The sequence below is a fragment of the Leucopleurus acutus genome, assembly GCF_964270905.1.
Source record: "Leucopleurus acutus genome assembly, chromosome: 8".
NCBI lineage: Eukaryota > Metazoa > Chordata > Mammalia > Artiodactyla > Delphinidae > Leucopleurus > Leucopleurus acutus.
Window position 1 is genome coordinate 95389523 of NC_139151.1, and position 22702 is coordinate 95412224.

Below are 22702 nucleotides of genomic sequence, written 5' to 3' on the forward strand. Positions count from 1 at the left end.
ATATGGGATCAGATTCATCTATGGAGGACAGAGCGGGCTGCCCAGGGATTGGGAGGGAGTGGGGCTGGGGGGGGTGGTGGTAAGCCTCTGGCCAGGAAGGGTGCCCATCCTCGGAGCGGAGGGTTCTGTCTCATCTTGGGCCTCCCTCACTTTCCCTGCCAGGGCCTCCGGGCCTCTACAAAGCTCATACCACCTGTGAGTGCCCACCCCACCCCCGCCCCCAGCTCCCGAAGGGCCCTGAGCTCAGGCTGAGCCCAGCCACCTCCCGAGGGCTTTGCAGCAAGGAAAACGGCAGCAGGCAGGGGTGCAGTCCCTGTCCCCAGCCCTGTCACTTGTGTGGCCTCTGGGTGGCTCCTACCATCACCGGCATGCCGGCCCCTGGCAGGGGTGCGGCCTCACAGGGAGGGACAGCGCCGCAGGGGGCCCCGCCCCAGCAGGAAAAGGAGGCTTCCGCCCAGGCCTGGGCCCGCCAGGCCCCTTGGCTGCTTCGGCGGTAGCCCCGTCTCGGTCCTGTTATGCTGGCCACAACTATTAAAGTGCCATTTCCTGTTGGGACCGCAGTGGGTCTCATCTGCTTGTCTACTTGGACCCGCTCCCTTGCCCGGTTCCTTTCCATCCCGGGAAAGCCCAAGCCGTTGCTGCACAGAATAGCTTTATGAGGGGTTCCCGTCACAGGTGCGCGTCATAAGGGTTCCCGTCACAGGTGTGTGTCGTAATACTCGGCCACATGCGGCCCGGCCCGCTTGCGCTGCTGGGCCCGGGAGAGAAGGGGTCGAGGCCGTCGTGGCCACGGGTGCTTGGGTCGCACCCCATAGTCTAAGGAGAGAGAAGAGGGTATGAGTGGGAGGGAGAATCTGTTCTGCGTCCACTGAAGACGTCCCCAGGCAGACGCCGTTTGGGATGAGAAGGCCCTCAGGCTGGACCTGGGCGCCCTCTCCTAGGGCATGTCTCCCCCACCAGGTAGGGCTGGGGGCAGAGGAGGGGAAGGGGTAGGGGAAGGAGGAGATACTACCGTCCACCAGGCCAGAAAGTGGCTCCAAGAGTTCCAGGGGGGCTGAAAATTCCTCAGGAACAGATCGCTGGGGCCTGCGGGAGATGTGGGGTGCTCAGCCCAGGCCCCAAAGGCAAACCACCGCCTCCCAGCAGAGGGGGAAACGGACCAGGGTGGGGCCGCACTGCAGAGTCCCCACCTTCCAGGCCCCTGGCCCTGTCGAGCCCTGACCCCGTGTCCCCAGGAGTTACCTTAGCGCCTCGGGGCAGAGGAGTGCAGCCGCCAGGATGAGGCTGAGGAAGCGGCGGCTCAGCGCGGCCCTGGGGTACAGAGCCCCCAGCATGGCGAGAACGAGAACCATCTTCGACTTGGGTCCCTGCTCCAGGCTTCTGCCTGCCCCTCCCCCGGCAGGACAGAACCTGCTGCCAACTCCCAGGGCCACCTCACAAAGGGTGCGCATTCCGGGGCTCCGCGTCAGCACCAGCGCTGGGGCTAGGCTGGAAACCTCCACGCTGAGGTTGGTGGTTTGATTTTACTGAGGCTATGGACCCGCAGGGGCCACACCACACCGTGTTGCTGCCATCACTGGTTACGGGCACAGGTCTCAGTTCGGACCCTGACCTCGCCTCTTGCTAGGCGGACACATCACTTCATCTCTGTGGGCCTCGGCTCCCTCACCTGTGAGGCAAGGTACACACGTGTGTACCTAGGGACTGGCACACAGGAGGCCCTGAGCAGAGGTCACAGTCACCGAACCCTCACACCTGGAGTCCCCACCGCTCCCACTCAGCCTCATCCCCTCCTCCCGCCCCCACCACTGCCCCACCTCTCCCTCCCGTGCCTCCGCAATCCCAGGAAGGTCCTGCCAGCTAGCGGGCCCAGAGCAGGCGACTGAGCAGAGCCTGCTCTGAGGGCCTTCCCCACGCCGCTCCCCGCAGCTTAGAAGAGCCTGGCCCCGGGACGCCACAGGCCCTGCCACCACCCCTGAGGCTGACAGGGATTTCAGGTTAGGTGGCAAAGCCTGGGACCTGGTCCCCTCGAGCATAAGCTTCCCGAGGGCAGGGACTACAGGAAGCCCAATACTTGACACCCAGTGGGGCTCAGTAAACACTTGTTGAATGAATAAATGCAGCGTGACGGTAGGCTGGAGACCGAGTCTCTTCACAGGCCTGCAGCAAGGCCGTGTGGCCCTCCGGTCCCTGCCCGGCCGCCATTCACACGGTGTGGACCTGGCTCATGTTCGAAGCCGCACACCGACTTCCCACTGACCACCTCTCTTTCTGTGTCCTGGACACGGCTGGCTCCCACAAGCCTGCTCAGCATCCTCTGTCCCCACCAAGGTTCCCTCCACACCCCCCACCCCCCGACCCGGCCAGGAACCCCAAGTTCAAGACGCTCTGGCTCTGCCTAACTCCAAACCCCTCATTTCCTTGCCTCCGAGACGCCCCCCTCTTCCTCTCTATCCACAACCAGTCCCCACGGCCTGGCTAGGTTACACCAAAACCCCTCTCCCTCCTGCCATTGTCTTCATTCAGCCCCATCCACTGTGGCAGGTCTCCAGCCACAGCGTCCTGCTCCATTTTCCACCCCTACTCACGGGCCACCCTGCACACCACCAGTGCTGAGATGAGTTTTGAAACAGGTCCCCTCCCCACCGCCTCCTAAAGGCAGGTCCGAGTTTCTTGCCTGGTATTCGACAACCCAGTGGATTTGGCCCTGACCTCCCCCTCCAACCTCATCCCCTCGGCTCCCACCGACTCCCCTCCGCTCCAGCAGGGGCTTCACCCCACTGCAACACTACGCATGCTGTTTCTGCACACGCAGCCTCTGCTCCCAGTCTGCCCAGTGCCCAACAGATGAAGTTTTACCAGTTTAAAAGCCTGCTTAAATGGAGGGTTCCCTGACCAGCATCCCCTCCGGCTGGTCCCAGCGGGCAGGCAGCCCCACTTGCACGGCTCCAATCTGACCACTTTCCCTGCACGCTTCCACCTACTGCAATAACCCAGGGCACTGATGCGTCCACACGTCTCCCCTATCGTCTAGAGTGAGGGCAAGGAGCTGGGCCTGACTCATTTCTGACATCACATCATTTCTGACTCATTTCTGACTCACATCACAAGGTACAGAGCCCACTACACGGCAAGTGCCCAGCAACGCCTGCTAGGCAACCCAAGGTCACGGGTCCCAAGTGATGACCGCCGGAAGGCTCAGTACCTTCATCCCCGAGCCAGGACCTGAGTGGGGCTTCTCAAGAGGCACTTGGGGAAAGCAGTCAGGGAAGGGCCGGCCCCTCCCGGGATGGAGCTGAGGCAGAGCCAACACAGTGCAGATGGAGCCCTCTTAGAACCTAAGTGGCTGCCCGTCTGGCTAGAAACTCGAGCAGGAGCATGTGGTCTGCTCACAGCACAAAGGCAGCAAAGGCCGAGGAAGGGGGAAGACCAGGCAGAAAGAGCAGCTGCACCATCCAAACCCCTCTACCATCCCCAGCAGCGTGCATGGCTCCACGCAGGCCCGGCCACCAGGGAAAACACGGGGGAGACCCCAGCTCATACCGTGTGAACCTCCACCCGGCTTTCCCCGGAGCCTCTCAGGCTCCCATCCCTGCCAACCTTACCACCGCCCCGGTGTCAGCCCCAATGCTGGCTGGTGCCTGACGCTCCTTTCCCACAGCAGAACAGCCTTTTGCTCTCAAGCAGGAGTTCAGGACTTGAGGTGCCGCTCTGCACTGAGCCGGGCCCACCATCACCGGGCTCCACCACGGAGCGGCTGGCAGGCAACAGGCCCCGGCAGGGCGAGGGGCAGACAGAGGCTCCGGCCAGAAGACACAGGGGCAGCTGTCATCCACTGTCTAGGTTCAGCCTCGTTTGTCGTCAATAGGGACCGGTAAGAGAGAAGCAGCGTTCACTCCCGCAGCTGTGGTGGCAGGCAGGTTCCCATGCTCGGTGAGGTGAAACGCCAGCTTTCTGTGGCTGGAGGAGCCCAGGTCCCAGTCCTAGCGGTGGCAAGGTGCAGGCTTGTGTCTCCATCACTGGAGGATGCAAAGTCAAAAGGGTATTAGGGGAGCTCTAGTGGTGACCAGGGCTGTGTGCAGAGCCTGGCCAGGGTGGGAGCGCCAGGCACCCTGGGCGGTGGGCACGGAAAGGTCACAGGCTTGGACACTGCCAGAGTCAGTTTTATTAGGGCAGAGGGGACCAGGGGACTGAAGGGTTGAGGCACCCCCTGCCCTTCCCCACACCCCAATTGTGGAATGTCTGTCAGCCCCAACTGTAGAAATAAATTTTCTGCCAGGTAGGCAAGTAATCCATGAGTGGCCCTGCAATGACAGAGAGAGGAACAAATTCAGGGCTGAGGGCCAGACTCCAACCTGGCTCTGCTCTACCCAGGGCCCTTCTGAGCCACTGCTGCCCCAATACAGCTGCTCCCATTCACATGGCAGGAGCCCCCAACTCTCCCACCTCTTCCCCCAGCATTGGCAGCGATATCTGTCCTCGTTTACAGACAAGGAATTTCAGGCTCAGAGCAACCACACAGCTGTCCAGTTGTACATGCTGACGGCCCCAGCCCAGTGCCTCTCTGCTGCGGTGGGATCTCCAAACAGGCTTCTCCAGCAAGCTTCATTCCCGCCATACAGTCTCCACCCACAGAAGCCAGTCTCTTACCACTCGAGAAGCTGTCACCCACCCAACCTGACCTCCCGGGCTCCCTCTCCCAACTGTGCCAAGAATCATATTACAAGGAGACAAAGAGAAAACAGAGTGATGGGCCACACGTGAGATCTGACACACTCAATAATCATCACATCTCCGCCCCATGCTTACTTGTGACCAGGCCAATGCCTGGGACGTGGTCTGCCAGCAGCTGGAGCAAAAAGAGGATCTTGGCCCTGCAAGAAAGGAGCAGGTTGAGTAGGCGGTATGGGTCCCTGCAAATGCAGGTGCTAAGAAGCCTCCGCTGACTACCTGACTAAAGGCAGTGCATCTCCGAAGACAGAAAGTCACTCTGTGGATCAAGGACATCCTCCAGGACAGAAGGACAAGACCTCTGGTGTCCCCCAGCCACATGCCTGGAAAGCTCACACCTCAGCCCACAACTGGAAAGCAGCCGGGCTCTAGACACTATATTGTGTGACAATAAAAAAAGCGGAAGGAAGATGCTCTCTTCCCAGCCTACACCCCAGAGGCCCCTCAGCATCCTGCTCCCTGTTCTCTGGGGAAACAAGAAATTTCTCTGACGGGTTTCTGGACCACCCTTCTCAGTCCGGGCCACTGCCCTAAGGGTGCTGGACTGGCAAGGTCAGCAGGAGACCGAGCCAAACTGGAGGTCTGCAGCCTGGGAAGCCACCTCTGCCATTACCATCCCCCAACCCCTCAGTTTAATGAGATACTGGGGCTATAATGTTTCCTCTGTAGAGTGCAAGCAATCTGTAGGGGGGAGGTCATATGATCCAAATAAGTCTCCAGAATGTTTCCTCTAGAGTATGGAATAGGATTTGGCTTTAGTACCTTATGAGCTTTTAAACTTATCTGAAAATAGGAACTGCCAAGCAGTTACTTTCACTCAGGTGGTTATTAAACATGACCTAAGCTTACTTTCTATTGTCTCACAAAGTAAACAGAGGTTGTACGGAAAAAACGTTAAGTACAATTGCAACTGAACACTCCAGACTTTAAGCAGCGTACTTGTTATGACCTGGACAGAGGGGGTCCCGGGAGCCTCCAGTCTGTCTCACAGCCCAGTCGCTGTACAGGGACCCCTCGTCAAATCTCAGTCTGACCTCAGGAGAGGTCTTTGGGAGACTCGGCCCCAGCAGGCCTCTCTCTGTCTGGCTGCGGCTGGGAGCTCTGGACCCTCACAGGGGATGGAGTGAGGGCTGGGCAAGGCAGGGACGGGTCAGGAGAGTACACGGACGTGGAATCTGGCTCTGCCACTGGCTAGTGGTTCCGTTTCAGTTTCCCAACCTCTTTGAACCTCAAGTGTCTCCTGTGAGAAGTGGGGATAATTCCAACTATTTGAAAGGACGATGGGCAAGCGAGCCGAGGATGTACTGACAGAATGTTCACGCCCATGACCCCAGTGGCCCTGCCCTCAGCAAGCTGCCTACCAACAACAGCTGAAGCTGCTCCCAGGGGGGACGGCCCCGAGAAATCAGGGAGTGACCGCACCCGGGAACAGCACATAGTGCGTGCTCAGTGAACCCAGATCAGGGAAGGAGGGGGGAAGGGAAAGCGTGAACAGGGGTGGGGCACCGTGACCCACTTCCCTCCCCTCTGCTTCGCCGAGGTGGGCCCTGCCATTCTAGGGGCCGGATCCTTACTCGGAGAAGCGGTCGTAGAACGGGGAGCGCAGCAGGTAGTAGAGCAGCAAGATGGTCCGGCGCCGCAGCTCCAGCCGCTCCCTCCGGGTCAGGCCCTTCCTCTCGCTCAGGAGGCTCAGGCTGGGGGGAGCGGACAAGGTTAGGACCAGCAACAAGAGGAACAGGGACCCCTGCCTGCCCAGGTGAGGCCAGGCCTGCAGCACAAAGCCCGGCAGAGGGAATGGAGCCCCCAGGCAGGCCCAGGCTCACCTGGTCACATCCACGACACCAGACAGGAGCCAGGGTGTCCACGACCGCTGACCCCATAGGCCCAGGCTGAGCACTGACGGCCAAGGCGTCAAGGATGTCTCCAGCACGTGGCCCACCCTGCCCACTCCCGTCTATCCCGCCCCACCCCAGGCCAAAGATACAGTGCAGCAGGGGCCGGGCAATATACAAGGACTCTGCGATGGTCTCCTGCAGCCCCAGCGGGGTGGGGGTGATGCTCAGCTCCTCGTGCTGCTGCTGCCGTCCCTCCCGCTGCTGGGGGGCTCCCCAGTGCCTCGAGTGCTGGGACGGAGCTAGAACACAAGGGCAGCAGATGAGCAGCCAGGCCCAAGCCGGGGCAGGGCAGGGGGAGGGCGGGCAGTGACGAAAGCCAGGCCCTCAGGCCCATGCTGACCTCAGCACCGAGGTGCCGCATCCGGCTACATCCTACACTTACTGTCCTGGAGAGTTCGCACCACTCGCTTTGACCGCTTCCCCACATATGACTGCTCCTGGCTGCCCAGGCTGCGGTCACCATCTAGAAGGAACAGACACAACGTCTTACTGTCAGAGGGACATGTTTCCAGCAGAGCCTGCAAAGCATGTGTGCGCAGTGAACGCCTGTGGGCTAAGGGAAGAATGGATACGCTTGTACTAGAGCAGAAGCTAAGTCAAGGACACCACAGCAGACGCTGTGGCTGGGAGCTGTCCACGGTGGGGAGCATTCTGCAGCCCTCCCCAGCCTGAGGAAAGGCCGGTAATCACCTTGGCAGACGAGCCAGCCAAGAACCAAGGCTTCCCAGGCTCTGGAACAAGGCAGGGAAGACCCTTGGTCTATGGGGACCACAGCACCAAAGTGGCCATATTGGCACTTCCCTGGCAGTCCAGTGGTTAAGACCCTGCACTTCCACTGCCAGGGTCGTGAGTCCAATCCCTGGTCAGGGAACTAAGATTCTGCATGCCGCGCTGCACAGCCACACAAAAAACAAAAAAACCGAAGGGCTGTATCTTCTCAGTGCTTTGCTTTCAACATGACCATGAAGAGAAGGGAAGAGAAACAAAGAACTGCCCCCACCCAAGGTCAGGAGAGTAAGGCCCAGAGGCCAACAGATGATGGGCCCAAAGCCTTGAAGGGACAGATCTGCTGGGTACCCTACCTCATGAGGCTGTGCTCTTGATACAGAACCAGGCCCAGAGACAAGACTGGCAAGACCCCTGCCTCCCACTGATGCTCTGTGCCCTCTTGTTGCAGCCCACAAAAAAGAATGAGGATTCTGACATCAAAAGTCCTGAGTTTAAGATCTAATCCTGCCTCTGACCTCATCATTCTTTTTCTTCTCTAGAATACAGGGTGATGAAAACAAATGAGTTGACGAGGAGAGATATGCTCCACGAACGACAATACCATATTCACGTTGGTCAGCTCTAAATCTACAGATCAGTCTCATGCCCCGTTTCACTCCAGAGCAGGGAAGCAGCTTACCCTGCGACTGTGCCTGGGCCTCCCTGTCCAGCGGAACGATGGGGGGTGAGGTCTGGAGACCAGTCTTGAACCAGATCAGCAGGAACATCCGCAGTACAGCCCTGGGTTGGGAGTACGGCGAGGCTGGCGTGGGGAGGTGGCTAGCCAGCCGGGGGTCAGGGCTGCTCTGCTGAACACCATCTGTACAGCTGGCCTCAGGTACCCCCACCCAGGGCTGGCCCCCCACATTCCCAACATACTTGGCCAGCTGGATGAGGGCAACGACGAGCCAACGTCCCACTTCGCCCCACACCTTGGCAGCCCCCATCTCCATGAACACCTCCACGCACTCCAGCACGCTCAGCCATGTCAGCAGCTTTTGCTGGGACAGGGACTGCAAGAACCCCAGGCCAATAGGTCAGGGGGCACCCCCCAGTTTCAGCCCTTTCCCCTAGAGGATGCCTCTGACAAGAAATGTGGATTTTCCTCCTTCCAAGACTAAGGGTGTAAGTCTGAGTTCTCCTGCTGGGAAAGGCTATCCTACTCTCTGACACCCAGTCTCTTCACCTGATAAGGGCACCTGAACACTTCACCTAATGCGACGGCTTGAGGCTCAGACGGATGCAGCCTCATCTCATAACTCTATGAGATCATAACATGTGCTACCCACAGGGGCTGGTGGTTACTAGTTTGCTCCCGAGCCCCCATGCTTCCCACCCTCAGGTCCTGGCACAATTCTTACCACAGGTAACTTTCTCCGAAGCTCCTTCCGTAGGATCCCGTCATTGAGCAGCACGAGCAGGTTGGAGGCAGAGTACACTGCGAGGTAGAGTGTGGCCTTGAGAAGCTGGCTCTGTAGCCTCTACCCCCTCACCTTCTCCCTAGCGCGGCAGGGATCACCTGTCACCTGCTGTGCTCAGCCACCCACACACTGTGGAAACCAACATGTCTCCCCACCCACTTCCTCAGAACTCCACACTCCCCAAAATGATCTCTCAGGTGGGCGGCTGGAACAAGAAAGGATGGTTTGATCTCTATGACAAAACAGCTACTGCCCTGCTGGATAGCACTGGTCATCCAGCTGCCCAGAAGTGCCCATCATGCTCCAGACAGACACAGATGTGCAGTCTCACTTCCTGGCCTTTGCTCTCTCTCTGCAGCCTGTCCCTGAAAGTTTGTTCCATCTCTACCTTTCAAAAGCTAGCTCACCCTTTCAGGACCTGTACCTCCTGTACTCACTGGGTGAACACCACTGAGGCAGTTACAGTCTGTGGAGTCTGGAATCTGGGAGAGCTGCGTTTGAATCCTGGTTCTGGGACCTTCAGTGGCTGTTCCTTAACCTCATTTAAACTTCTGTCCCCTTAACTGGACAATGAGGACCACAGCAGTACCCACCTCACATGACTGTAGAGAGGATTAAGTGAGCAAAAGCAGAAAGGGTGTTTCGCTCAGCCTCCTGACCAGTCAAGGTCCCCAGACACGTCTCTCAACTATGGAGACATACATGGAGGACCTAGGATAGTGGACGCTGTACCCTTGTCTGATTCAGTCACTGAACAGGATGAGCTAACGGGAAATCTGAAACGGGGTGGTCACCTCTCTGGGAAGCCCTCCCCCACCCTACCGCCCCCCACTCTCCCCAAAGCCCGGCTCACCCAGCTCTGACAGCTCGTGCGAATCTGCGAAACGACCTGGGGAGAAAGCACAGAAGGAGGCGTCGATGAGAGTTTGCCTCACCACGCGGCTTCGGGTCCCTGGACGTTCCCGCCCTACGCCCTACGGGAACCTGGAAGGAACTTCTCAAACAGAGCTATCACTACCCTGACTCCGCAGGGAAGGGGGCCAGTGGGGTCAGAGGTCAGAGTCCCGAAGGGATTGGTCAATGGTCAGGGTGGCACCTGCCAGCAGGTAACTGAGGCCCCGCACTGCCGTCTCCAGCTGGGCCGTGGCAGCCGGGTGACGAGTCACGTACTCCTGGTAGAGGAGGCCCAGGAGCCGCAGCTTCTCCATCCTGTCCTCGGGACCGATAGACCCACGGACCTACAGCGCGACTGGCTACGGCGCCCTGCTTCCGGCGCACTCCTTCCCGCTTCCGGTCTTAGGCCCGCCTCTGCGTCGCTTAACTTCCGCAGGCCAGAAGAATGGTGACTTGAAGGGCCATTGAACGACTCTTCACCCCATTTCGTAAATCACCCCCCACCAGGGTAGCGTTAACCAACTCCGGGCCTAATCTCGCCCTCCCTACTCCTTCATGTCATTGGTTAACACACTCTGCGCTCCCGACCCCAACGGTCCGAACCGGCTCTTCCGCCTTCCGGGTTGGCTGTCCTTGCGCCTGCGCAGTTATAGCTCCAGGAACGCTTCCCGCGGCAGTCCGAACAGTTCATTCTAGAGTGGAGACCAAAAGCCTAAGGTCTTTCCAATAGAACGCCGACAGGCTCGAACGGGAGGACTGGATTTTCAAGAGCTGCGAGGTAGCGCGCAGAAAGGAGCCTCCGTCAGACTTGGGGAGGTGCGGGGACAGCCTAAGGACAGTCGGACTGTGTGCAGGCGCGCGTTTGGCAAGTTGCCTTGTCTCCCGACCCCCACCAGAGGTAGTGCTGGGGAAACTGAGGCAGCGAGGAGTCCAGCCTCTCACGCACTCACGATCCCCTAGCCAGCACCGTTAGTGCCTCGTCTTTGGCCCCAGCACCCACATGGACTGTGCCCCCCTCCAAAAGCGCCCACCCGCAGACCCATCTTCACAGAGAAAACCCTGGCCCGGGCTTGTGCTCTCGGCTCAGGGTGACCTTAATCAGGACTTTCCCTTCCTTGGGCCTCAGGTTTCCCCATCTGTAAAATGGTTAGAGGGCAGGCTTGGTCCTCGAACTCGGGATCAACCTCAAAGCGCTTTTCGGCACTCGGGTGCACCTTCCGGCTCTCAGTTTCTCCCCAAGAAATGGGGGCTTCTCCAGGGAATCTCTTCCAAAACGGGACAGCCTCCCCGAAAGGGGCGGCGGCGGGAGAGGAGCGCCCAGAGGTAGAGGGAACGGATGCTCTGGAGACGCCGCCGCCGATTGGCTGTGGGCAAAGGGGCGGGGCATGGCTGGGGCCGCGGGGCTGCGCCGTTACGGTACTCTGAGAATAGTACTGTACTACATTGTTTTACCTAATCCGCTCCACCAGATACTATCTCCACAAGAGGAAAGGATCCGCTTAAGAACGCCCAGTCAAGACTGGAATCCTGGTCTAGTCTGACCACAGAATCTAGGCATTTTAACACAGCCACCAAGAAACCACAGGTCATCCTTGCATTCCCTCCTGCAAGCCTCTTCCCCAGCTTAGTTTTCTTCTATATCAGGTGGGGAATCGAATCGTAACTGCCCTCCCCACCCATGCCAAGGAATGAAAACTCAGAGCCTAAGGAGAGGCAAAGGTCCTGGAGAACAGAGGTGGCGGCCATGGGCATCATCTACACCATTTTTCACCACTTCCTGGGTGCCAGGTTCACTCACACTTGACTCCTCCTAGCAACCTGTCTAGGTTGGTGTGAGCTACTTTTCACAGATGGGGAATAAGAGGCCCAAGGAGGGGAAAGGACTTGTCTCAGGAGGTCACACACAGCATGGCACTGGCCGAACAGACCACAGTGAGAGTCTCCTGTGATAGGGCCCTGTCTCCTACTGTCCACGGCTCAGCAAGAGCAGCGACTGTTGAGGCCACTTGGTCATGAGTCAAGTTAGCAACTGGGATTAAGATCAGTGCTCAGGGCATTTAGCGTGGGGCTCTTTCTCCCTTCCTCCCTACATCTCATCATCTTAATGAACTTGTTCCCCAAACCTCATCAGTGGTACTCCTCTAGCCCCTCCGTCTGCGGCTGCGGAGAGAATGAGGAAGGGAACTGTGCGGTTTCTTCGGCACTCCCAGGGCTGTTGGTTCTGTGCTTCTGGGGAGGAGAGAGGCATGGAAGACAGAGGAGCAGCACACCGCCCCTCCCCCCACACCCTTGGACATAATATAAGGGACACTGGGGCTGGAGCCTCTTTCTCTTCCCTCCCTCAGGACTGGGAAGGAAGGGATCATGAGCTCAGCCAGGCTGGCAGCAGCAGGGCTGCCTGAATTTCCTCTTCAGATCCTGTGCCTGATTAGGTCTCAGAGACAAAGAGTGGCCGTGTGTGCAGGAGGTTCCCAGGGCAACCCCGCCCTACTGGGCCCCTGCCTGGATTTGGTCACCTGGCTGGGCTTTGAAGGGCCTTTGGGCAGGTTGGACCTGATCCTGCCTCCTTCACTCTGCCCTGAACCACAGGGGAAGAGAGCTAGACCAGTCCGACAGGTCTAGCTCAGATGTGGACACTGAGGCTCAGAGAGGGGGCCTGACTAGTCTAAGGTCACACAGCGAAGTCCTGGGCAGAGCTGGGTCTCGGGCCTAGAAGACCAGCACCCTTTCATATGCCCATGCCTATCTCGCTTTCCCCCTCCACACCCCAGAAGAATTTCTCAGAGGCCCAGCAAGCATCTCAGCACCTCAATGTCCCCTGAGTGGTAAGGTTGAGCAAGGGGTGGGGCCAGCACTGTGAATGACTACCGTCACTCTGCAGACCCAGCTCCCTCCACAAACTCCCTGGTCAGGCCCTCCCCTGTACCCTATCTGCTCTCTTACATCTAACCCCCCCAGTCTCTGTTGAGGGGCTTGGAGAGGGATTCACCCACACCCACCCCATCTCCAGGCTAGAGATGAGGATTAGGGGACTGGAGGCTCAAAGCTCCAGACGCATGGGTGGACCCTACATCCCCTCATGTCCTCTCAGTTCCTACATGTTTGAGGAGCCACATCAGTCTCCATGGTAACCACTGCCCCTGGCCTCCAAAGGCCCAAAGCCAGACCTTCCTTGCAGACTCCCCATTTCCCAGAGAAAGGCATCCTGGCCTCAGAGCAGGAGGCTTGCGGGGAGGGGGTCTCAGGCTGGGCTGCTCTGCCACCACTTCTTTTGGGGCTGGGGCCTCTCAGACCCTCACTTTTTATAGCTGGAAGCTGGGCTGAAGGACACAGCCTGAAACCCTTTCCAGGTCACAGTGAGGTCCAGTGAGTCCCATCCATGTTCAGCACATACTTACAGGCCCTGGTTGGGTGCTGGGGTCCCAGTCCAGGGAGCAGCTACCTTCTAGGGGAGACATAGGCTATAAACAAGTCAATAAGGTCAACTTGTAAGGAGTGCTAGGAAAACAATATAAACCAAGGGATGTGAAAGGAGAGGCCTACCTTGTGAGAATCTGACAGAATCCAGGCAGGATTCTAGGGCAGTTTCTAGGGCAGGAGACCCTTATGGAGGAGCAGCTCTGAAACTCTGTCTGCAGGGTAGAGCCGCAGGAGGGGCCAGAGGGTGTTCTAACAGGTCACTTCAGCTCTGCGGGAAGAATCATGCCTGTGTCACAGGACTGATGTGAGGGTTAACTGCAGTGAGGCTGTGGAACCTCAGCATAGGTCCTGGCACAGAAGCATACACGCTCAGTCAACCGTGGTTGTTTGTTCGCAGCCCAGAGCGTCCCCTAACCCCTCCAGAGCGGAAGGTCGGGGTGGAAAGGAAGAGATGCAGGCCGGGCGCCAGGCACATTCACGACGGTCTAGTGAAGGGTTGGGGATTCCCGGCCCTACCCGGGAAGCCCAGGCTGCCTGAGTCAGTAAGGCCCCTCGCCAACTCTCGGGCAGGAGGCGACCTTCACAAGGCCGCTTTATGCTGCCAGGACACCTGGACTGAGTGGGGGTGGAGCAGACAGGGAGGAAAGCGGGGACTCCAAGTGCTCCACTGCTCTCCTGGGCGAGTCTCGGCCGGCCCCGCCTCCCGCCCCCTGAGCAGGTGTCCGGACCCGTGAGGCCCGGCCTTCCAGCCCGCTCCCTCCCTCTTAACTCCGGCTACTCCTTTGATCCCGGGTCTGGGGATACGGCCCCGCCCGCAAGGGAAGGTTCGGGGGAGGAGATGGGGCAGGGAAGAGGGGGATGGGCTCAGAGCAGGTAGTTGGGACTGGTCCTTCCTGGGTGGCTGCCCCCAAGCCCTCCAGCCATCCTGAGGGTTCCCAGGTTTCGTCCCCCCACTGTAGGGGTCCTCGTAAGCCCGGGCAGGGGCGGGGCGGGGCCTCCCTCTCCCCCCCACCCCGGGGAGGGGTCTCCCCGCCCCTTCGGATTCAGCCAAGCGGAGATGAAACCTGAACCCAGGTTGGGGGCGGGGCTGGCTCCCGCTCCGACTGGGCTGGCCTGCTCCTTCATCTCCCCTTTGCCTGCACCCCAGCCGTCTTCTGAGAGAGTAAGGTCGGGATCCCCAAGACGCTGGAGCAGGTGAGGTGGCGACTCAGCGCGGGAGAGAAGATCGGGTGGCCGTCGGGCCCCACCGCCCAAGGCTGACTCTCCTCTCTCCCTCCCTGGTCCACAGGGCCCGCGATGGAGCCCACAGCCCGGGGTCGCGCCCCGCCGTGAGCACCCCCTGCCCACAGCCATGCTGCCCCGAGGGCGCCCCCGGGCGCTGGGGGCCGCAGCACTGCTGTTGCTGCTGCTTCTGATCGGTTTCTTCCTGTTCCGTGGGGACCTGGACTGTGAGCGCAGCGAGCGGGAGGCGAGTGGGGGCGGGGGTGACCCGAGATCCTTACCCAGGTCGCTAACGCCACGTGTACTTCCAGACGAGCGGCCGCGGCCACGGGGGACTGCTGCCTTCGACGGAGACCCGCCGGCAGACCCCGGGGGCCACAACGGCTCGGATTGCATCCCGCCGCGGCCGCGGCCGCCCAAGTGCGAGGTAGGTAGGTGCGCACGGCCCCTGGCGGTGGGAATCTCAGGGGCGCCGCGCCCCCAGCCCAGGGACCTGGACACCTGTGGGAATCCCGACACCTGGTGTGGGTTCTGGCACTGACCGGCCAGCTGGGGGCGCCTGGAGTTCGCACCTCCCCTTCTCCTGGCCTGGCTTCCCCATTTGTTTAATGAGGGGGTGTACTCCCACCCTGCGGAGTCCCCCTCGACACTCCTGCCTAGCTCTGATGCCGGGTGGGGCTACACTGCCCTGGGCCAGGTGAGCCCAACCATGGGTCCTTACCGTCGAGGGGAGGAGGAGGCTGCTGCCGACCTGGTGTCCCCTCCCCAGCTCTTGCAGGTGGCTATCGTGTGTGCGGGTCATAACTCCAGCAGAGACGTCATCACCCTGGTGAAGTCCATGCTCTTCTACAGGTACAGCCAGGAGTGTCCCTCTCCTCCCTTGAAGGGGGTTGTAGGAATATCCGGAGCTGGGTACAGAAAAGCTCTTGGCAGAAGTTGGTGCTGCCACTTCTGAGCCCCTCGAAGGGTAGGGCTTCTCCCGTGTAGTTCCTTCTGGGGCCTTCAGCTTTCCTCCCTTGTCCTTCCTGAAGGAAAAATCCACTGCACCTCCACTTGGTGACTGACGCCGTGGCCAAGAACATCCTGGAGACGCTCTTTCACACATGGATGGTGCCTGCTGTCCAGATCAGCTTCTACAACGCTGATGAGCTCAAGGCAGGAGCCCTGACCCTTCTGCACCCATCCCCAGCCATCCCCAGCCCCCTGCTTCCTCCCAGGGTTGTGGGGGATCACGGGGAGAACAGGTTAGAGCTGCCTGGGACCTCCAGTCCCATCACATCTACTGAAGCTCAAATCCCTCACCCTCCTGGGGCCCACCCCTTCTTCCCCCTGTGTCACCTGAGTATGTTCTGGCACTCGTAGGCCCTTCTCTTGCAGGCTCATGCTCTGTCCTTCCACCCACAGCCCCAGGTCTCCTGGATACCCAACAAGCACTACTCTGGCCTCTATGGGCTAATGAAGCTAGTGCTGCCCAGCGCCCTGCCCCCTGACCTGGCCCGTGTCATTGTCCTGGACACAGATGTCACCTTTGCCTCCAACATTGCAGAGCTCTGGGCACTCTTTGCTCACTTTTCTGGTGAGAGGCCTGGGACCCCACCCCAGTCAGCCCCTTTCCCTGGCCCATGCAGGCCTCCCTGTGGCCTAGCCCTGAGCCGAGGTCCAGTGGCAGCCTCAGGCAGCTCCCTCGTGCCCTCCCCTCCCAGACAAACAAGTGATTGGTCTCGTGGAGAACCAGAGCGACTGGTACCTCGGCAACCTCTGGAGGAACCACAGGCCCTGGCCTGCCTTGGGCCGGGGATTTAACACAGGTGGGGACAGTTGGAGGGGGCGGGGGAGGCAGGAGGGGCGGCCACTGGTCCTTGGGCCCCAGGGGCTGGCTAGGGCACAGAATGATTGGAAGACCCCCCCAGGAAGAACGGTTCTGTAGAAGGAACACTGGGAGAAGAGCCAGAAATCACAGTTCCAACCTTGTCTGCACATGCTGAATGACTGTGGCCAAATCACTCGGTTCCTCTGAGCCTCAGCTTTCTCATGCATTAAATGGTGGTGACTTTAGCAGCCCTGGGATCACCAGATTTGAGAAGATGGTTGTGGAGGTGCTCTGTAAGCTGTGCTTTGCCTCCCCTTCACCCCCAAGAGGATGAGTTGCTGATAGAGCTAGTACATGCTCACGTCTGAACAGTGAGAAAATACCAACACGTCACAAAATAAGCATTCAAAAGACACTTTCTTGAGCCCTGGCCCTAGAAGCTGGTCATCCCAGGTGGGCATGACAACCTCTCCCCATGAGCAGGCGTGATCCTCCTGCGGCTGGACCGGCTCCGGCAGGCTGGCTGGGAGCAGATGTGGAAGCTGACAGCCACACGGGAGCTTCTCACCCTGCCTGCCACCTCACTGGCTGACCAGGTCTGGGGGAGCTTTTGAGGGGGGTGGGGCAGGCTCTGGGCCGAGACGTGATGGCTGTCTCTGCCCAGGACATCTTCAATGCCATAATCAAGGAGCACCCGTGGCTGGTGCAGCCCCTGCCCTGCGTCTGGAACGTGCAACTGTCAGACCACACGCTGGCTGAGCGCTGCTACTCAGAGGCGTCTGACCTCAAGGTGAATGGGGTAGAGGGACCGAGTGGTGGTGATGGGCCCAGGATGGGGACTCCTGTTCCCTGCTCCCATCCCCCCGCCAATGCCCTCCCTGGTCCCAGGTGATCCACTGGAACTCACCAAAGAAGCTTCGCGTGAAGAACAAGCATGTGGAATCCTTCCGCAACCTCTACCTGACCTTCCTGGAGTACGATGGGAACCTGCTGCGGAGAGAGCTCTTTGGGTGCCCCCGCCCGCCCCCTCCTGGGGCCGAGCAGGTGAGAGGGAGCCGCCTTCCCTTCCCTCGGGGAGGCTCTACCCCTCTGCTCTGGTGGGGCCCGGCCTTGTCTGGGGCTTGTCCGCCTGCCCCACCCAGCCCGTCCTCCTCTCCCCCATCCCCTCAGTTGCAGCGGGCCCTGGCGCAACTGGACGAGGAGGACGCATGCTTTGAGTTCCGGCGGCAGCAGCTCACTGTGCACCGTGTGCACATCACCTTCCTGCCCCACAGGCCACCGCCCCCCCAGCCCCACGATGTCACCCTGGTGGCCCAGCTCTCCATGGACCGGTGAGGGTGCCGAGGGCAGCCCCAGGGAGCACGGTGTGGTCTGGGACTGGGGGTTTCGAGAGGAGGGTTCCACTTGGTGGAAGGAAGAGCTCTTACTGCCTGATGCTTGAGGAGTTCCAGGAGTTGGAGACACCGGAGATGGTGGAAGGAGCTTGGGCTTTGGGAATCATTCAGATGTCTGGAACTGCCCCTCCGTAGCTGTGGGACCATGGGCAAGGCTTAATATCTCTGGCCCTCAGTTTTCTCATCTGTCAAATGAGAAAGTACCCACCTTGTGGGGTAGTCGTGAAGATTAAATAAGAGCATGTCAACAAGAGCCTGGAAGGTGCTCAGCAAGTCACTTGAGGGGGTGTCTGTGGCAGCTAACGCGGGAGGTATCCCAGCCCTCCCTGGGCTGACCACTCCCCTCACCCCAGGATGCAGATGCTGGAAGCCCTGTGCAGGCACTGGCCGGGCCCCATGAGCCTGGCCTTGTACCTGACAGACGCAGAGGCCCAGCAGTTTCTGCGTTTCGTGGAGACCTCGGTGGTGCTCTCCGCCCGGCAGGATGTGGCCTACCACGTGGTGTACCGTGAAGGTCCCCTCTACCCCATCAACCAGCTTCGCAACGTGGCCTTGGCCCAGGCCCTCACACCTTACGTCTTCCTCAGTGACATTGACTTCCTGCCTGCCTACTCCCTCTACGACTACCTCAGGTGGGCGGAGGAGGGAGAGGAACGGCATGTGAATGGGTGTGGATGGGGTGGGGGAAGACCCACAGGACCCTGGCGAGTGTGTCCCTGCTCCCTTCTGGGCTGCAGTGTCCTCTGTAAAATGGGGGCTGCATTTGGGTGGGGGCCGTGTCGTTTCTCTGGGCTGCCTAGGAGAGTGACAGTCTGGGACCTGCTCCCACTGGGCAGCAGCTCCATGTGTGTCCAGTGGGCTTCAGGGTGAGCTGGCCCCTGAAGTCAGGTCCTACATCTAATAAAAGTAAGAGAACCCCTGGGCCCAGCACTGGAGGCAGAGCCTTCCTAGCTCTCTCCTGCTCATGGGCGCTCCGTCCTCAGGGCCTCCATCCAACAGCTGGAGCTGGGCAGCGGGCGGAAGGCAGCTCTGGTGGTGCCCGCATTTGAGACCCTGCACTACCGCTTCAGCTTCCCCAGTTCCAAGGCCGAGCTGCTGGCCTTGCTGGACGCTGGGTCTCTCCACACCTTCAGGTAGGAGAGGTCACTGCCCTGCCCTGGGGTTCCCCACACTGACCCCCTCCAGCCACGAGCTCCTAGCCTCACCCTGGCTCCCCACCCTGTCCTGCCCCAAAGGTACCATGAGTGGCCCCGGGGTCACGCGCCCACAGACTATGCCCGCTGGCGAGAGGCTCAGGCCCCATACCACGTGCAGTGGGCAGCTGACTACGAGCCCTATGTGGTGGTGCCACGTGACTGCCCCCGCTACGACCCCCGCTTTGCGGGCTTCGGCTGGAACAAGGTGGCCCACATCGTGGAGCTGGATGCACAGGTAAGGGTCACCTCGTTGTCTCCAGCCTTGATTTGAATACCTCCAGGCTCAGGGAGCTCATTATACCGCAGTGGGGCACGCTGCACCGTTAGGCGGCACTACTGGGCATTCCACCCCTCTGCAGAACTAAAGCCGTCTGCCTTCTGCCCTGACTTTGGCTCTTAGCGGCTATCGAATAAATCTGCTCCCCATTCCCCAGAGCTGCCATCTCCCCCCAGCCCAGGCAGCGACTGTCCACGTGCCCCACCCCCAGGAATACGAGCTGCTGGTGCTGCCGGAGGCCTTCGTCATCCACCTGCCGCACGCCCCAAGCCTGGACATCTCCTGCTTCCGCTCCAGCCCCACCTATCGTGACTGCCTCCAGGCCCTCAAGGACGAGTTCCACCAGGATCTGTCCCGCCGATACGGGGCTGCTGCCCTCAAATACCTCACCGCCCTGCAGCAGCCCCGAGGCCCCACCTGACCTCACACCTGCCCCCGCATACTCCCTGCAGACAGCACACTCCCTGCAGACACACAAGCGAAGCGACCTTGCTGCCGCCCCACCCTCCCTGCTATTTAAATTATTTATGGTCTCCGTGGGAAGGGCTGGGGCGGCGCCTCCCTTCGCTGCTATCCTATGGCTGGGGGTCTAGTGATCCTCTGCCCCAGCTGGTTTGGGGCTGGTTCCTGCATCCTCACCTGTGACACCCCTTTTTCACAAGTAAAGTTTTAACAGTTCCTTTTCATGTTCCTCTTGGTTTGGGGCATGAGGAAGTGAGCCTGGGGAGGTGCTGAATCTGGCACGGAGGCTGCCGGGACTGGAGTGTGTCCTGTCCACCCTCCCCTGCCCCAAACCCAACACCATGAGTCTGAGAGACTTTATTTGGCTTTATTTAGTAAAATGTTAAAATAAATAAATACAAATTGATCAGCTGCTCTGTATCCCCCCCACCCCCTCAAAACAAAAATCAAACAAACAAAAACAAAAACTTTGAAGCACAAAACTCCAAATACAAGTTCTACCAAGACTGAAATCACAAAGGGCCTGGACAAGAGACAGGTTGGGAGCTGGCTGGCTCTTTTCTGCTCAGAGCTTGCTGACCTCCGGCTGCCCGTCCTGTCCTGCCTTACTGCAGCTTACCCTGGGCTGAGGACCCAATGACACCGGAGAGAGGAGCAGGGGCCAGAGACTGCTGAGGGGACAGTGGAGTCCTCAGGGAAGAAGAGCCTTTGGGAGTGGGGAGTGAAGTGAATTTGTGAGCCCTGCTCTTCCTTTACAAGGGCTATTTTCAAGAGCTCCACCGGGGTCAGCTTCCTTCCCCTTTACTCTGGTGGGAAGGCCAAGAGGAATCTTCTCAAAGGCCACCCCCTCACTTCCTGGAAAGGAGCTGATACTGAAGACGGCTTGAAGTCAGGGTGAGAACGGGTCTCCTGTTTCCTGCCAAGGGTGCCCAGCTGAGGGCTGGGGGTGAGGTCCCCAGTCTTTTAGACAGAGCAAGGTTGCCTCCATCCAAGAGAAGCCATGGAATCTGGAGAACCCAGGGCCTGGAAAATGTACCTGGGCCACCATCCATCCTGCTACCAAAGAGCCTTTTGCCCCTTGGGGTAAAAGTCTCCTAAATTAAGCCCTTTGGATAAATAAGAAAGACCAAACCCTAAAAGGGAGGGAAGGGAGGAAGCCACTTTTGAGTGTGCTGTGTGAGTCGTGGGTTGGCACGAGAGCGCAAGCAGGCTCCACTGGCCCCAAGAACGTAAGTGTCAGAGATGGCTGGAGAGGCAGCCGCACACGCAGAGACTGAGGGGAGCAGGATACGCGACCACCCTCACAGGAGACGTGTGGGGTGAGCAACTGCGCCCATGCACACCACCTGTCGAGCCTGAGCCAAGCAGCAGCGGGGACAGAGGCGGGCCTGTCGGGAAACCGGGCACTCACATGGCGCCGGCTGGAGGCTGCCACGGCCATGTTACAGGCCCCACACAGGTAAGGCCCACGAGGGGCTGCCCCGAGCTTGGTCTCCCCGCCAGGCACGACCAGCAGGCTTGCGCCAAAAGGGCCCGATAAGGAAGGAAGAAAGCGGAACTCTGGATGAGCTCAGCAGCGGTGAGACAAGACCCAGTAGGCTCCGTGAAAGAAAAAGGACCCGCAGGCCACACTGGCAAGAACATGAGCAGGGATGATGACAGCAACATGACCTCACTGTTTCCAGGGCGCGTCACCTGAGCCACGGGACTGACAAGGGGCGTCCTGATCCAGGGCCCGGGGGGCAGCTCCTTCCTAGAGCCAGACCAGCCGCTCCCTGGCCTCTGAAGTGACTGCAGGCCAGCTGCTCTCAGGTGTGTCTGTCAGCAGCTACACTGGGGCACGGGGAAAAGCAGCAGAAGGGAAAAAGGGGGAGGGAGGGAGAGGCAGCTCCGGTGGGGCAGTCATGAACGTGTGTCTCAGGCGGTCAGAGGGACCCCACAGGTCTGGAGGGACGGAGAGGGTCTTCTCTTGGCAGGACAGTGAAGGAGGAGGAGACTGGGTGACTAGGGCCCTTTCTCTGCAGTAAGGGGTGCTTGGGAATTTTGAGTCCAGAATGCGGGTTCGGGGGCAGCGTTGCCTCGTTTACTCCATACTCGCTGACTTGCACAACAGCTTATGTCTGAACCTGAGGAAGAATCCACACCCAACCCTAGGCAAGGTCAGAGTGTGACTATTCACAGCAGCTGGCAAAACCCTGGTCAATTCCTAGCCCTGCCTCCCACCCCCAAGAACCTCCAGGCAGCTCCTTTCTGAGCAAAGGCCTCTAGTGATCACAGTTTCCCCCTGCTTTCAAGAGGATAGGTATTATGTGGCAACCTCCAGCCTCTGGGCCCAGACAAGTCAAATGGGAGGGCTCCAAGACAGGGCGTACAGCCCGCCTCTGGGCTCTGAACCTCTGCCAACTATTCCTCCAACTAGTCCAGGCATCTCCCAAAGCTCCCTGACTAGACATAGCACCTGGGTTTTTGCATGAGGAAAGGGAGCTCCTTTCTTTCCCCCTCAGGCAACCTTGCAGCCAGGTCCTGACTCTGAGGCCTGTGCAGCCCCTCTTAATCCCCTCTTCTAACATCCCAGGAAGATGAACGGAAATGGTTGGTAGAGATGAGACACGTTTTACCTAAGGAGTATTTCTCTGTTGCAACTGCTTTCAGGATCCATCTCTGTCTCTCTGGGCCTAACTAGGTGAGGGAGAAACTACTGGGCCCTTTTCCGCCTCTCCTAGACTCTGGCCCTTAGGGGGCGGGCTTGGGAGAGATGCTCTGGGAGTGCCGGCGGGGGGGTGGGGGGTGGGGGGGGGGGTGTTGCAGAGTCCCCGCCTCCCTCCTGTGGCCAGATGCGCGCAATGGGCTAAAGGTCTCCAGCGGGAGCGCACACTTGACAAATTTATTTCCCACAAGGCAAGATGATAGAAATGGTCTGAGCCTTTCAGAACCCCGCTTTTCTCAAGAAGAAGACAGGCCAAGCCAAGGCAAGCACCGCATTCGAGCCAAAGGTCACCCAGGAAGCTTGTGGGCGGGCAAAGTGGAGTAAACTCCCATCTCCGGCGACTAGAGCCAGCAGGCGGAGAAAGCAGCTGGAGATTCAGACCTCTCTTCGAAGACACGAAGACACAAAGGCCACCCTGGGCTCTCTGTCTCAGAGACACCATGTCCCCTCAAGACATCTCACTCCCTTGTTCTTTCTAAGCACCAAGGGCTGATGCAGCCTGCCCC

At 59.5% G+C, this 22702-nt stretch overlaps 3 protein-coding genes across 6 annotated transcripts; 1 reads left to right on the forward strand and 2 right to left on the reverse strand.

Moving 5' to 3' along the window:
• Window positions 1–697: 697 nt before the first annotated feature.
• FREY1 (Frey regulator of sperm-oocyte fusion 1) lies at window positions 698–1352 on the reverse strand (the record flags this gene model as incomplete). Its single annotated transcript, XM_082845010.1, has 3 exons — window positions 698–816; window positions 1013–1086; window positions 1243–1352. The coding sequence occupies 3 exons, from the start codon at window positions 1350–1352 to the stop codon at window positions 698–700; spliced, it is 303 nt and encodes a 100-aa protein (XP_082701136.1).
• Window positions 1353–4163: 2811 nt separating this feature from the next.
• On the reverse strand, window positions 4164–13300 carry PEX16 (peroxisomal biogenesis factor 16). Of its 4 annotated transcripts, none has more exons than XM_082844234.1 (11): window positions 13253–13300; window positions 9669–9704; window positions 8756–8832; window positions 8274–8407; window positions 8035–8135; window positions 7009–7089; window positions 6716–6865; window positions 6555–6627; window positions 6306–6425; window positions 4810–4874; window positions 4164–4304 (listed from the first exon to the last, which is right to left on the reverse strand). In XM_082844234.1, the coding sequence occupies exons 4-11, from the start codon at window positions 8345–8347 to the stop codon at window positions 4246–4248; spliced, it is 723 nt and encodes a 240-aa protein (XP_082700360.1). In that variant the 5' UTR covers window positions 8348–8407; window positions 8756–8832; window positions 9669–9704; window positions 13253–13300; the 3' UTR covers window positions 4164–4245. The 4 variants fall into 4 exon arrangements, with proteins under 4 accessions (XP_082700360.1, XP_082700358.1, XP_082700357.1 ...); XM_082844232.1 differs by lacking the exon at window positions 13253–13300 and adding an exon at window positions 10313–10435; XM_082844231.1 differs by lacking the exon at window positions 13253–13300 and adding an exon at window positions 9912–10306.
• A 954-nt stretch (window positions 13301–14254) lies between these two features.
• On the forward strand, window positions 14255–19475 carry LARGE2 (LARGE xylosyl- and glucuronyltransferase 2). The gene is made up of 15 exons (XM_082844365.1): window positions 14255–14323; window positions 14418–14577; window positions 14662–14777; window positions 15120–15202; window positions 15382–15505; window positions 15755–15926; window positions 16054–16158; window positions 16644–16756; window positions 16825–16950; window positions 17049–17204; window positions 17331–17491; window positions 17908–18186; window positions 18538–18687; window positions 18790–18985; window positions 19239–19475. Exons 2-15 carry the CDS (start codon window positions 14481–14483, stop codon window positions 19446–19448), a joined length of 2088 nt encoding a protein of 695 aa, XP_082700491.1. The 5' UTR covers window positions 14255–14323; window positions 14418–14480; the 3' UTR covers window positions 19449–19475.
• Window positions 19476–22702: the final 3227 nt, after the last annotated feature.

What these genes read in the sequence shown, in the direction of transcription:
- LARGE2 (XM_082844365.1), top strand. Translation starts at nt 14,481, where the DNA reads ATGCTGCCCCGAGGGCGCCCCCGGGCGCTGGGGGCCGCAGCACTGCTG. An exon ending in GCCCAGCTCTCCATGGACCG is followed by an intron (nt 17,492 to 17,907) that starts GTGAGGGTGCCG and finishes CCCTCACCCCAG; the next exon opens with GATGCAGATGCTGGAAGCCC. An exon ending in GGGTCTCTCCACACCTTCAG is followed by an intron (nt 18,688 to 18,789) that starts GTAGGAGAGGTC and finishes CCTGCCCCAAAG; the next exon opens with GTACCATGAGTGGCCCCGGG.
- PEX16 (XM_082844231.1), bottom strand. Translation starts at nt 10,023, where the DNA reads ATGGAGAAGCTGCGGCTCCTGGGCCTCCTCTACCAGGAGTACGTGACT. An exon ending in GCACGAGCTGTCAGAGCTGG is followed by an intron (nt 8,833 to 9,668) that starts GTGAGCCGGGCT and finishes TCTACCTCGCAG; the next exon opens with TGTACTCTGCCTCCAACCTG. An exon ending in AGGCATTGGCCTGGTCACAA is followed by an intron (nt 4,305 to 4,809) that starts GTAAGCATGGGG and finishes CTGTCATTGCAG; the next exon opens with GGCCACTCATGGATTACTTG.